Consider the following 13156-nt stretch of genomic DNA (forward strand, 5'->3'; position numbering starts at 1 on the left):
TAATACAGGGAGTTTTACCCACAGCCCCGATTAAGTGGGTTTTGAACTCCGACCCTCGATTTCAGTAAGTGCTGGGTCTTACAGTCGGTCCTGTCTGGGATTTACATAATGAAGGGTTGGTAACCGCACGATGGAAAGTGCACGCTTTTTTTGTCTTCTGTTTTTCTCTCCTTGGAAACAGCAGTACCGGGCAGACGTCGCGCTAGGACCCGCGGTCATCAACGAAGCGAGCGCCGGCCCAGAGATCGCGAGACGCTGTTTCCGGCAGGACGGCTTTCGGAGCGCTCCGGAGCGCGGCGCCTGCGCACTCAGCCGGTCGCCGCGCCGACCCTGCGGCCGTGAGCTCGCCTGCTGTCTTCGCGAGCCCCTGGCTGGGAGATGCGCCGCTGCCGGGCCCTTGCCAGCTCCAGGTGCGTGTGGAGGACCTCAGGAGCCTGCGTGCGAGGGGGAATGAACCCCGGGGAGGGCCAGGCCTGCCTCAACCCCGCCGAGGTTCTCGGGGAACCGATCAGGGTGCCACGACCTCAGCTCCTGGCGTGCGCTCCGTGGGAGCGGTAAACTCAAAAGAGCTGAGCCCTGTGCCCATCCTCCTGGGGTCAAATCACTTCTTTCCCGCATTTCACTCAGCTTTTCTCCTGCACCCCATCATCTGGCTGCAGTGAGTGGAGCTTTCACCCTTGTCCATACCGGGCATGGGATTTTTACAGCTGCTGAACTCAGCTGGACCCCCCCAAAAAATGCACTTTGCTTGCCGGAGATTAGGCTGAAAATACAGTTCAAGTTAAGGCAAAGCTGATGGTTCAAGGCCAAGAGAGTTGGCTGCAGGCAGAACAAGGTAGAAAGAGGCTAAGACTGTTGTAAATGTCACCAGAGAGAGTACTCCAGCTGGAAGTCGACGTTTTTCTCAGGTGTTTCATTTCTTGTTCATTTGCTTTTGTGATGCATTTGAGATGTCTTTTCAGTGGTGTTTCCAAAAGCAAAGGAAACAATGGTGCTTTCGACCCTGAGACAACATTGGATTTTATTGATGTCCGTTTTTGTAGTTACCTAGCTTAATGTTGTTTGAACTCCTGTCATGATAATATCTAGATTGAGTCATTGAGCGCATCCATTGGTTTGTATTGTTTCACTTTAACATAAAAAAAATAGCCTTAATGTATCTTTTTTTTAATGATGGCAAATTCAGTAGAGAGAAAAGACACTCAGTTGAAATGGGATTAAACCTCTAAGCGCACGGGGGATTGTGCCTGGACTGTGGAAATCTCTGACCTTTTACTTATAAATAGGAAGTGAGATCACCACTTGCCACAAATGATTCTGACAAGGTAGGGTTCTTCTCATCAAGTGCCTTCCCAAAGCAAGTGACAGGAGTATCCGGTCTTAATGCAAGTAGTGATGGCTGCTCAGTCGCAACCCTTTGGGGCACCGGACCTATAGGGGACCGATTCTTGTTATTTTTAATCAGATAGTTGCCTTGTGTAGTTTTAGTTGTGGGACTTTTTATTTTGAGAAGGGGTGGTATTCTATAGAAACAATCAGTCAGAGAAAGGAGACGTATAGAAAGAGAATGGAGAAGTCCCTATTCCAGGCCCAAACCCTGTAGCTTGACCACAGTCATTACGAGATTTTGCCTACCTGCTTCAGGGAGAGAAGCTGTCTTCCCGCACCAGACTTAGTACAGTTCATTTTTCCTCCCAGCCCTTCACCAGCCCTCGCTCCCCCTGGCACATTGGCCCAGAGGAGTCTGGAGCTTTTGTGAGCTTTCCTCTTGTGCACCATATCCATTTAACACTCACTTGGCTTTCTGTTGAAGACTCCACTGGGGAACTGGCTTCTTTTGTCCCTCTTCCACTGTTGTAGCAGGTGAATAAAGGTTTGATGCTTTAAGCTTGGCTCATTGTCCTGATTGACCATCTTGACATTTGTTGCTCAAGAGGAATTAAACTAATTGCCTGACAGGAATGAAAGAAAATGCTGAGTTCTTTGCAGTTTGCTGGGTTTCTGGTAATTTTAGCTCTCATAGCGCTTAACTTTATGCCAACATGCTTAGGAATTCCTGCAGGTTGTTTACAATTAGCTTTTTTTTTTTTTAACTGAGTGAAGTAAAAGTACCCATAGCCTAGCTGTTTGTTGTTGGGTTATAGGATATATTTTATAAATTAGTAGAGTGACTTGTCGTCTGATTGTTTTACTTTCTTATTTAAATGACATTTTCCACTTGACTACTAATACACTAATTTTGCATGCATATTTAAAAATAATATGGCCCATGGGAAGAAAAGAGGACTCTGCTGCTTTCCTTAGTACGCTTGCCTGTGGTGCCTCATCTTTGTCACCATAATAGATTACAGAACACAGTGACTGGTTGATTGTAGGTCCCCCTGCCTACAATTGTGTGAACAGGTATGTGAGGAACAGCTTGCAAACATCTTTCAACTTCTGCCGCCTGAAGTTTCGGAAAGCAATTTTTATACTTGCTACATAGTATATGTTCTATTAAAGGAATTGAGCTGATCATCATTCACTGAGCTGACTTCACAGACCAGTAATGAGTGTGGACCTATAGTTTGAGAAGCACTTTGATAAGCAACTAGTGCAAAATAGTGTCTCGAATTTTGTTCTTTTCGTGTTCAGATTGCGCAGTGAGTGTGTTTGATTTTGTGCTTAAGGTGTCTTCTAGGAGAGATGATAAGCGACATAGATTGACTGGCAGGCCAGCAGACAAAAGAGCTCTGAGTTCGTATAGAGTTCCGAATTCTTACATCCTAAAAGGGGACAACTGGCGTAGCTTTGCTTTGTTTCGCTTTTGTCTTAATTCCTGTCTTAATTAAGGCTAATGGAATAGTAATAAAAGGAAAGAAAATTGTCTCTTCTGGACAATGATATGTGAGAACTGTGAAATGTTTACGTTTCAGTGTGTCTGAAAGACATCTGTCCAGAGCACGTCTTTATTGCCTGATGAAGGGACCACATTCAGCATTCTGTTCTTTACTCATAAATCCATATGTCAGTGTGCAATTTGTCAACCTCATTCTTTTGTACTTGTTTTGGTTACAGAGCCTTCAACAAAGCAGAAGGGAGAAGTGGACTGAAATTTAGTATGCTTATCTTAGAAACCTACAGTATTATGAAGGAGATAAGAGTCACACCTTAAAATGTGGTTAATCTTGAGCTCAGTAATATTTCACATTTCTGTGTTGCTTCACAGTTTTCTGATACATGCACATCCATTATTGCCACTGCCTCGTACAGCAGCTTGGTATGGGAGAAGGCATGGCTCCCACTTTAAAGAATCTTGAATTCCCTTTTTCGTGACACACAAATTATGTAGTGACAAATTTAGGATTAAAACTCGAGTCTTCTGTGAATATTATTCTTGGCATCTTTGTTGATGTTGAGAAATAAATGAGAGCAAATATTTATTTATATTTTATTTTATTTTGAGACAAGATCTCATCTTTCTAGTGCTGGCTGTCCTGTAACTCACTATGTAAATCAGGGTGGCCTTAGCTTATAGTGCCGGGATTAAAGGCCTGTGCCATTGAGACGAAATAGTTTTAATATTGTGGTTCAACCATCTAAATATAAATAAATGAAATGTTCTATGCCCAGAGCATGGCTATAGTATGTACTATACTTCAGTGTAAATATGTCTTCATTTAGTATTTTAAATCTTTACCTTTTAATCAATTTAAATATATTTATTTATTATTAGAACAGACAGGGCATCGCTGGCTGAGGCTTGCCCAAAGTGACTGGATAACTCATATTGGCCTCAAATACATGATTCTTCTTCCTGTGTCTAGCTTGTGACTGGTGGCCTTAAAGAAATGTACCACAATACCAGGTACTCCAGCCACTACTTGATTACTACTATTGCTACTTCCTCTTCTTTCTTCTTTTTCTTATTCTTATTGTTGTTGTTGTTGTTGTTCCTCCTCCTCCTCCTCCTCCTTCTACTTCTCCTCCTCTCCTCCTCCTTCAGTATTATCATCATGGCCAAGCCATTCATTGATACATTTAATACTGAAGGAAGAAAGTTGGAACTAAAAGGACTATTAAATGTTAAGAAATCAAGTTTGGTCCTTTTTAAATATAACTTATCAAGTAGAAAAGTAGAACTTTAGAACTCAAGAATTATATCTGTTTAAAATTAGTTCTATGATTCTAAAAAGTTAATTTAAGATGGTTGTTAAATTACTTGAAAATACAAGAAAGTGAGATTCTCTTTACTTTTAATCTTCTGCCTAAATTACTTGCTTTTGTACACATCTGATAATTAATACTCTGTTTTTCCTTTAATTTGTAGATGTTTGTGGAGCTTAAGGACGCCATGGAGCTCGTCAGAGTATGCCACTGAAGAATACGATGGCTGAAAACAACCTAAAAACGGTGAAGATTCAGCAGCGTGTAGCCAACAGACTACCTAGGAACAGGCCATATATTTGCAACATCTGCTTCAAGCATTTTGAAACACCATCGAAATTAGCTAGGCATTATCTCATTCATACCGGTCAAAAGCCATTTGAATGTGATGTATGTCATAAAAACTTTCGGCAGCTAGTTCATCTGGAGAGGCACCAGCTAACCCACAGTCTGCCTTTCAGTTGCAGTATTTGCCAGCGCCACTTTAAAAACCTGAAGACATTTGTGAAGCACCAGCAGCTTCACAGTGAATCCTATCACAATGATGTTAAAGTCAGAAGATTGCTTGAGACCAAGCAGGAGAGGCCCGTGTACGGAGGGTATAATACTTTCGCTGCGGAGGAGAGACGGGCACTACACCCATGCTCTAAGCCTGATCCCAAGTATAGCACTACCCAGAGAAGAAAGCATATTCATGCATGTACAATCTGTGGCAAAATGTTTCCATCACAGTCAAAACTCGATAGGCATGCACTCATTCATACTGGACAGAGGCCTTTCAAATGTGTCCTGTGCAGTAAATCTTTCCGACAGTCAACTCACTTAAAAATCCACCAACTCACGCATTCAGAAGAAAGACCTTTTCAGTGTTGTTTTTGTCAAAAAGGATTTAAGATTCAAAGCAAACTTCTGAAGCATAAACAAATCCACACTAGGAATAAGACTCTTCAGAATCTCTCTTTAAAAGGAAAGACTCCTGAATCATGTCCCGTACCTAATAAATTAAATGCAAAGCAGGATGCTTTTGAAAATGGTGATATGGGTGAATCTGAGGAGAATAATCCTCTTGATGTCCACTCTATTTATATCGTCCCTTTTCAGTGTTCAGAGTGTGAAGAATGTTTTGAGTCAGAGCAGATTTTGAATGGACACAAGTGTCTTCCTGCCAGAGGTGGCAGAATTCCAAGCAGGCTCAAAAGAAGCTGCAACTATAAGACCATTGTTAAAAAGCTCTTGGCTAAACTTAAACGTGCTGGGGGTAAAAAATCAGATAACCTTCAATCAGAGAAAAGAACATTTAAAAGCAACTGCTTGAAAAATTGTGAACGTACTTCTGGTGAGCAGAACCCGGAACAAACTCAGAGGACATTTGTGGGTTCTCTTGGCAGACATGGATCATGTAAGACAGTTAACAAAAAGAAGAAGAAAACACTAACTTTACCGTTTTCTTGGCAAAAGCAATTCCAGAGCCAAAATATGGGTAAAAGTTTGCAAGGTATCTTTACAACAGGAAGCATATTAACTATGGATGGTTCAATGAATAATAAAGACTTGTCAATCTTTGGTTCGTCAGGTGAGGAATACTTTAATAACTGTGACATGCTTCAGTGTGGCTTTTCAGATTCAAGTGAAAATATGCATGCTGGACATAAAATGTGTCCCTGTGATAAATGTGAGAAAGTGTTCCCTTCTGTCTCTAAACTCCAGAGACACTATCTGATTCACACTGGACAGAGGCCTTTTGGCTGTAATGTTTGTGGGAAATCTTTTAGACAGTCAGCTCACCTAAAAAGACATAAACTAACTCATACTGAAAAGATTCCCTATAGCTCATTTTGGGAAGTGGACCTTGGGAATGTAAACAAACTTTTCATTCATCCAAGTGATGGTGTTAGCTATAATGCTTCCCAACAGAGTGAGGGGCATGTTTTCCAGAAATATGAGGGCTCAGAGTCCAATCAGGGAGCTGGAATTGAGGTCAAAGCAGAACCAGAGGATTTCATTCTCGGTTCCCACTGTAGGAACAGGCCGTCTTACCTCACTAACACACTTTTGGAGTCAGAGCAGAGCCGTCATTGTTACAGTTATTTAGGCCGTCCTGAAAGAAGTGATGGACTCCTTTACCAGTGCAGTGTTTGTCGTAAAAATTTCCGATCTCCATCCAAACTAGAGAGACACTATTTAATTCATGCAGGGCAGAAACCATTTGAGTGCTCAGTCTGTGGCAAAACATTCAGGCAAGCACCTCACTGGAAGAGACATCAGCTCACTCACTTTAAAGAACGACCTCAAGAGAAAGCGGTTGTTATGTAACACAAAACCACTAATGTGTTTGTGGTCTCTGGTGATATAATACCCTCAGACATTTTGCCGAAGGCCAGCATTAGGTAGAATGACTTCATAGGCAATTGCTTGTCCTACTTTATAAGGAGTTAGTTAAATAAAATCAGTGTTACAGCGGAAACGGCTGAATGACTTGAGAGGGAATAGCACTGTTTGATGGCATAACTAGGTATCTAAGGTTGTCCGTGTATGACCTTGGTTGTATTAGAGTTACAACTCCATCATCTTCAGTCTGGCCTCATATGTTGAATTACTCCTTAAGTCATTGCGTGTCTATATATATATGCATACCTCTTAACGTGAGGCCAGAATTGCCATTCAGCTCTAGTAAATCACCCTGCCACGTTTGATTTTACACGTACACTTAAGCTCCATTGCAAAACATTTTTCCTGAAAGTTAAAGGACAAGAGGACAACAGATGTGCAAATGGGTGGAAGAAATTACAGCTTTTTCACAGTGATTTTTTTGAGGACGGTGATTTTACCTTCTAAGACAGATGAGTCCCCTCCTAACCCTGCTGTTATTTTTCCCTAAGGGATTTACAAGTAGGAAGAAGGTAGGTTGCACCCGTGGAGTATTTACCATTCATTATCGTTTACATTTATATGGGTATTTCCCAGGTGTCATGAACTGTTCTGACTTGTCTGCCGTTGTATTGTTTGAGACACTTAAATGCAGTGCACCTGTTGCTCATTGGTGGTTGACAGCAGTGGCCAGGGACAAAACCTTGCATTGACACCTCTTTGAGTGGCCCTATGACTTAAGTAAGTTTAATCTGCTAAATTTGATCAAATGGCAATAGCTTCGTAGTTTCAGTTTTTGCTCCTCTGTGAAAGATACTAATGCTATAGTATTATTTTGATCTTCGTTGTCACTTCAGTTAGTAAGGATATTGTCCCTGTATGGGAATAAGATGCTGAAAGAGTTCAGGGCATCATTTTTTTTTCTAAACAGTATTGTCATAATTTTACAGAAATATTTTATTTACTCCTATTCTGTGAGAGAAGTATCTTAGTCACAGATTGTCCTTCACTTTTGTGGCAGTTTGTACAATCATTGACTAACATCTTCTAGCAATGACAAGGGATAGCTGTTCTCTTTCTAGGATAGGTATTTAGCACACTTAAATATAGTGGAAAAACCCGCTGTTAGAAGTGTGGGCAGTGGCATAAGTGTAAGTTTTGACCATGGTGTAAGAGCTGCCCTGTGGGAGGGGGAGGGAGGGGGAACTGTCAGCCCAGGTGATCCTTCAGAAACTTGGGTTTCAGTTGCAGAGAAGGAATGTGGTTGTGTGAGTCAGTGATAAACAGATGTGCTTTCCTCTCAAGAGGAGGCCACGTGCTTCAAGGAATGATTTCTCTTCTGTTTCTTTGAGATTTGAGGTGTATTTTCCAGTACACACAAGAGTGGTTCACAGAATCGGCTTTGCACAAAACTCTTGAGGACATGTCTGTTGCATAAAAGCAAAGCATAAATAGTTTGTGTTTTCCAAGAGTAAAAGTTCAAAAATTATTTAATGTATGAAATTATGGGTTTGGGCACTTCCCCAATTATTTATGTAAGTTTATTTGAAGGGAAATGCCCGACATGTTTCTTTCCCACCTAAACAGGGAGAGTTGAATGTTGTGCTCGTATGAATATGAATCTTTGCCTGAGTAATAATAAGATACTTTTTTGTTTTGTTTTGGTTTCTTTGTTTTGGTTTGTGTTTTGGCTTATGCCCTTTAAAGCTGTTTCATATTGAAAGTTGGAATATCGTAAAAATTTTGTCAAGAGATGTACTGTAGTGCTATTTGAAGTGCCTGTAACAAAATACTTATCATTGCGAGCTTCTTATGGGAACTGTAGAAGTGAAAATAAAGTCTGAACTTATGTTAAGATAAACATGTTAAATGATGGTTTGCTGCATGCCAGAACTGTACTTATTGTTGAGTCAATTATTTTGGTTTTCTGGAAATAATAAACTTTATAAATATCTTTCAAGAGAACTATAATTCTTTTTGTTTGGGTGGTTCAAAGCTTTAGCATGATGAAGGAGTTTGATTAGCTGAGCAAGGCAATTACTGCTTTATGTTTCATACTGCAACAGTCTTCATGATTTTAATATATATGTTATATGTTGATGGAAAGTAAATAATGGTCAACAGTCTTGAAAAACTCAAATTTCAGAATCATGTAAAAATAAAGTTTCATGTTACACAGTTTGCATTTTTTAAAGAAAAAAATCACATAATATTGGAACAAGCTACAGGTGCCTCTTTCTACACTACAGTTACATGCTTATCTAATCATGTACTTCATCTCTTTCAAAAAAGATCTCTTTTTAATTATGTATATTTGTATGCAGTTGTGGGGACGCAGGTAAAGATGGAAGCCAGAGAGGGCATCAGGTCCCTTGAAACTGGGTTTCCAAGTGGTTGTGGGCTGCTCTGTGTGGGTCCTGTGAACTGAACTTGGATTGTTTACAAAAGTAGTATATGGTCTTAACTGCTCTGCCATCTCTCTGGCCTCACGTACATCATTTATTTGTGATATTTCCTTATCACTTTTGAAAAATATGCTAATTCCATTGCTTGTCATGTGACCTACTCATATAACCTACTTATCTACCCTTCCCTTTGACTTTCCAGATTTGTACTAGTAGTACTTTACCATAATTCTTCCTGCATCTTATTGTCTGTCTAGTTTTAGCTTAAATTAGACACACATTCACACCCTTCAAAGAAAGAGCTGAATCAGGCTTTATTCCTTTCTATTTCCTTAACAGTTGTGGGAGAAAAGCCCTTAAAAATTGATGCAGGAAAATATAGATTTTATCATGTATTATATAAAACAACTTATTAGAACAGAAGATTGTTTAGGGCAGATAAACAACAGGCTTCAGGCTTAGAAGTCAAGGGACCTTACAAGCATCCTTTGTTAGAGGTAGTATTTGTAATAATAGTAATAATAGATAGTAATAATGTTGAGTGGTGTTGGCCTTTTAGAAGCTTCAGAGAGAGGACAGTTAATCCTTATCTTGTGATTTCTCATCACTTAGAAGAGCTTAGAATTTCAGTACTAAGTGGAATTCTGTTAACACTAGAGAAAGCAAGGAAACAATTGTGAAGAACGGTGGAGCAATGGTATTAAGTGGGATACACTATGTCATATCTTGCAGCTAAACTGGCAAGCTCTTGTTGACTCTCAAAGTTCAGCTTAGTCTCTCTGGTAGCCTTTTTGATTTACCCAACCATCTCATTCCCTGGGCTTCCACTGGTTTTTGCTTATAACTCCTGTTAACTCTCTGTTATGGCTTAATAAATGCCTGAAGTCATCACCTTCAAAAGAAGGTTTATTGTGGCCCTGAGTCTTGGAGGTTTTATTCATGTAGTTCATGTGGTCAGCTGGCTACTTGTCATTAAGTCTGTTAGAAGGTGGTACATCATGGCAGGAAGTATGTGGTTGAACAAGCTTCTCACCCTATGACAGTTGCAAACTAGAGAGTGAGCACAAGAGACAGTGTCCTACAATCCCTTTCAAAGGCCCAACTCAATCATAAATGTAAGATGTCACTGTAACATGCTTTCTTATAGGGACCACCACCCTGCAAATAACTGTTTGGAGACTTTTTACTAATTATGAAAGCTTGGTCTTAACTTAGGTTTGTCCCACCAGCTCTTATAACTTAAAGTAACCCATTAATTTAATTTACATTTTGTTTATGACTTGTTGCCTCATCTCTCCTTATTGTCTATGCTACTTCCTCCGAGTCTGGTTGGCAACTCACTTTCTCCTTCTAGAGTTCTTTCTGTCCCCAGAAGTCCCACCTAACGTCTTCCTGCCTAGCTATTTGCCATTCAGGTCTTCATTAAACTAATCAGAAGACTCCTTGGCAAAGATAACTTCACGGTGTAAACAAATATTCTGAAACATGTCACACTAGACCTCACCTCTTTTTTTCACATTTTGTATTGATTTTATTGAGCTATACATTTTTCTCTGCTCTCTTTCCTTCCTCTCCCCTCCCCTTCAACCCTCTCCCATGATCCCCATACTCCCAATTTACTCAGGGGGTCTTGTCTTTTTCTACTTCCCATGTAGATTAGTGTAACATGAGGGGGCCCGTTTGTTTGTGTTTCTGTCCTGCCCAGCCCCGCAACTGTTTAGTCCCAGAGAAAAATAACACAAAGGACTCTATAAGTTATAAAGCTGATTGGCCCATTAGGTCAGGCTTCTTACTGGCTAACTCCCATATCTTGATTAACCCATTTTTCTGATCTATATTAGCCATGTGGCTCAGTACCTTTTTCAGTGGGGCAGCTCACATCCTGCTGCTTCAGTGATCTGGGCAGGAGTGGGAGGAATCAACTTCCTCCTCCCCAGAATTCTCCTGCTCTCCTTGCATCATTTCCACTTCCTGTCTGGTTTTCCCACCTACACCTCCTGCCTGGCCAATCAGCGTTTATTTAAAACATGATTGACAGAATACAGACTATTCTCCCGCACCAGATTAGATCCATGTATGTCTCTCTTAGGATCCTTTTTGTTGTCTAGGTTCTCTGGGATTGTGAATTGTAGGCTGGTTTTCTTTGCTTTATGTCTAAAAGTCATAAAAGTGAGTACATATGGTATTTGTCTTTCTGGGTGTGGGTTATGTCACTCAATATGATGTTTTCCATTTGCCTGAAAATTTCAAGATTAGACTCACCTCTTGAAGGTTCGTTCATCTTCTAATAGCATCAAGCTTGAGGACCTGCTGTTAACACTAAGTCTAGTGGGGATATTCCAGGTCTATACTATTGTCATTGTTGGTAGTAACCACAGTCATCAAGCTTTCATGTTAATCGGTTTTGTTAGAAGTATTGATGGCCGCACTATACAACAGGATTTCTAATTCATTAGATTTGAACCCACAATTACTTTTACATAAGTTAGCATTTTGAGAAAACATTTTTGAAGTATAGAAGTTAAGAACAATGGAATGTGTCTCTTTCCAACTTAGTACACTATCTGGAAAACGCATTCTCAAATGCAGCTTGAGTGTAGAAGAAAAAAGTGAGGAGTTTTCTACAAGCGCCTAATATTCAGATATTTTTATTTTCTTTTTACTGAGAAGACACCTATAATATGCAGTGCAGGCAGCCCAGAGATTCCTGAAGCAAGTCAAATGATTTCAAACAAAATGTCTGCATATATTGTATTTTTATGTAATCATGCAAAGTGTCTAGGAGTGTGTTCATGGGTGGAGGAGTTGACTTGCAGAGTTCATCTTGGGAAGCCAGTGGTGGAGAACACTGAAGAGGGGAGTGGGAGGACACTGGATCCCCTGTCGTCTCAGTTCCCTTCCCTGGGTTAGGAAATGGTTTGGCAGTCTTTGGACAGAACTAGGGGATGTGCTCATCAACAGGAGAGAACAGGGAGGGCACAGTGACAGTATGGAGGCAGATGCCCACCCATCTCACTGCCGCACCATCCTTGGGGCAAACTTTGCCTTGGCATGTGGTGAGCCTTTATATGGATGTGCTACAGCCAGCACCAAAGGAGACAGCACTTGTTGGGCCAAACAATATACTTTTTATGTCCGTAACCTCATTTAGATCCTCACATATACTTTCAGAGGGATGAATTTGCCTTAAATTATACTGAAATCAAAGCCAAATCAAATGCACTCCAAACCCCACTCACAAATGTCTGTCCTTATTCCTCTTTCTCATTATCTTTCTTAGGATGTTCCTCTGCTTCTTCCTTTCCCCCTACTAGAAACTTCAATTGTCCCTTTGTCCCTAATGTCTAGTGTAAACAGAGACTGTACTTTAGTTTCCCTGTCACCCAGACCCAAATAATCACACAAAACTATTAATTTCAATGCTGTTTGGCCAATGCCTCAGGCATATTCCTAGCCAGCTCTAATATCTTAAATGAACCTAGTTCTATTAATCTGTGTATTGCCATGAGGCTGTAGCTTACCGGCAAGGTTCTGGCATCTTTCTCCTTTGTAAGCTACAAGGTGTCTGCCTGACTCTGTGTTCTTTATCCCTGCATTCTGTTTAGTTTTCCCACCTACCTGTATTCTGCCCTGCCTTAGGCCAAAGAAGCTTCTTTATTTAGCCAATAGTAATAAAACATATTCATAGCATACAGAGGGGATTCCACATCATCTAGTTTTTTACTTCCTCATTGTTACCTCTAAATAACAGATGTTTTAAAAAGCCCATGTTTTCTTATGGTAAGATGATTCTGACTGTAACAGGTTACCTGCCTCAAGCCACTTTGCCAATAAGATTTACTGGCTTCCTTGACTTGAAATCCATTGACTAGACAACTGTAGAGCTATACAATCATGTTCTTGAATCAATCCTACTTCCTTCTACCTGCTCTGCCTTTCATGGTGACATGCTATTTTCCATGTGATTTTTTAAATGTTTTGTAAGGTACCTCAGCTTCCTTCATGGTAGGGGAATAGGCAGCATATGAGTGAGGAATCCTACTCACAAGGGCAGAGTACACCTTTGTCAGAATCTCAGCAATGCTCACCTCTGCCATCTCCTTCCCAGGCATGTTTGTGAAACAACTGCAGACATAGACAGGGGAGGTAAGATTGAGTCCATCTGTACTAACATTACATATATGAAGATGGTATGGAAACTGGTGAAATTTGAGGGCGTATTTGGAGGAAAAAATAAA

At 40.5% G+C, this 13156-nt stretch overlaps 1 protein-coding gene across 2 annotated transcripts; it reads left to right on the top strand.

The window, feature by feature from the left end:
* The first annotated feature begins 319 nt into the window (after positions 1 to 319).
* Znf770 (zinc finger protein 770) lies at positions 320 to 8467 on the top strand. 2 transcript variants are annotated; one of them, XM_048459774.3, is made up of 3 exons: positions 320 to 410; positions 3716 to 3847; positions 4310 to 8467. In XM_048459774.3, exon 3 carries the CDS (start codon positions 4351 to 4353, stop codon positions 6457 to 6459), a length of 2109 nt encoding a protein of 702 aa, XP_048315731.3. In that variant the 5' UTR covers positions 320 to 410; positions 3716 to 3847; positions 4310 to 4350; the 3' UTR covers positions 6460 to 8467. The 2 variants fall into 2 exon arrangements, with proteins under 2 accessions (XP_048315731.3, XP_048315730.3); XM_048459773.3 differs by lacking the exon at positions 3716 to 3847.
* Positions 8468 to 13156: the final 4689 nt, after the last annotated feature.

This window comes from Myodes glareolus, chromosome 10 (genome assembly GCF_982192425.1).
Source record: "Myodes glareolus chromosome 10, mMyoGla1.1, whole genome shotgun sequence".
In the NCBI taxonomy this organism is placed as follows: Eukaryota; Metazoa; Chordata; class Mammalia; order Rodentia; family Cricetidae; genus Myodes; species Myodes glareolus.

What these genes read in the sequence shown, in the direction of transcription:
- Znf770 (XM_048459774.3), top strand. Translation starts at nt 4,351, where the DNA reads ATGCCACTGAAGAATACGATGGCTGAAAACAACCTAAAAACGGTGAAG.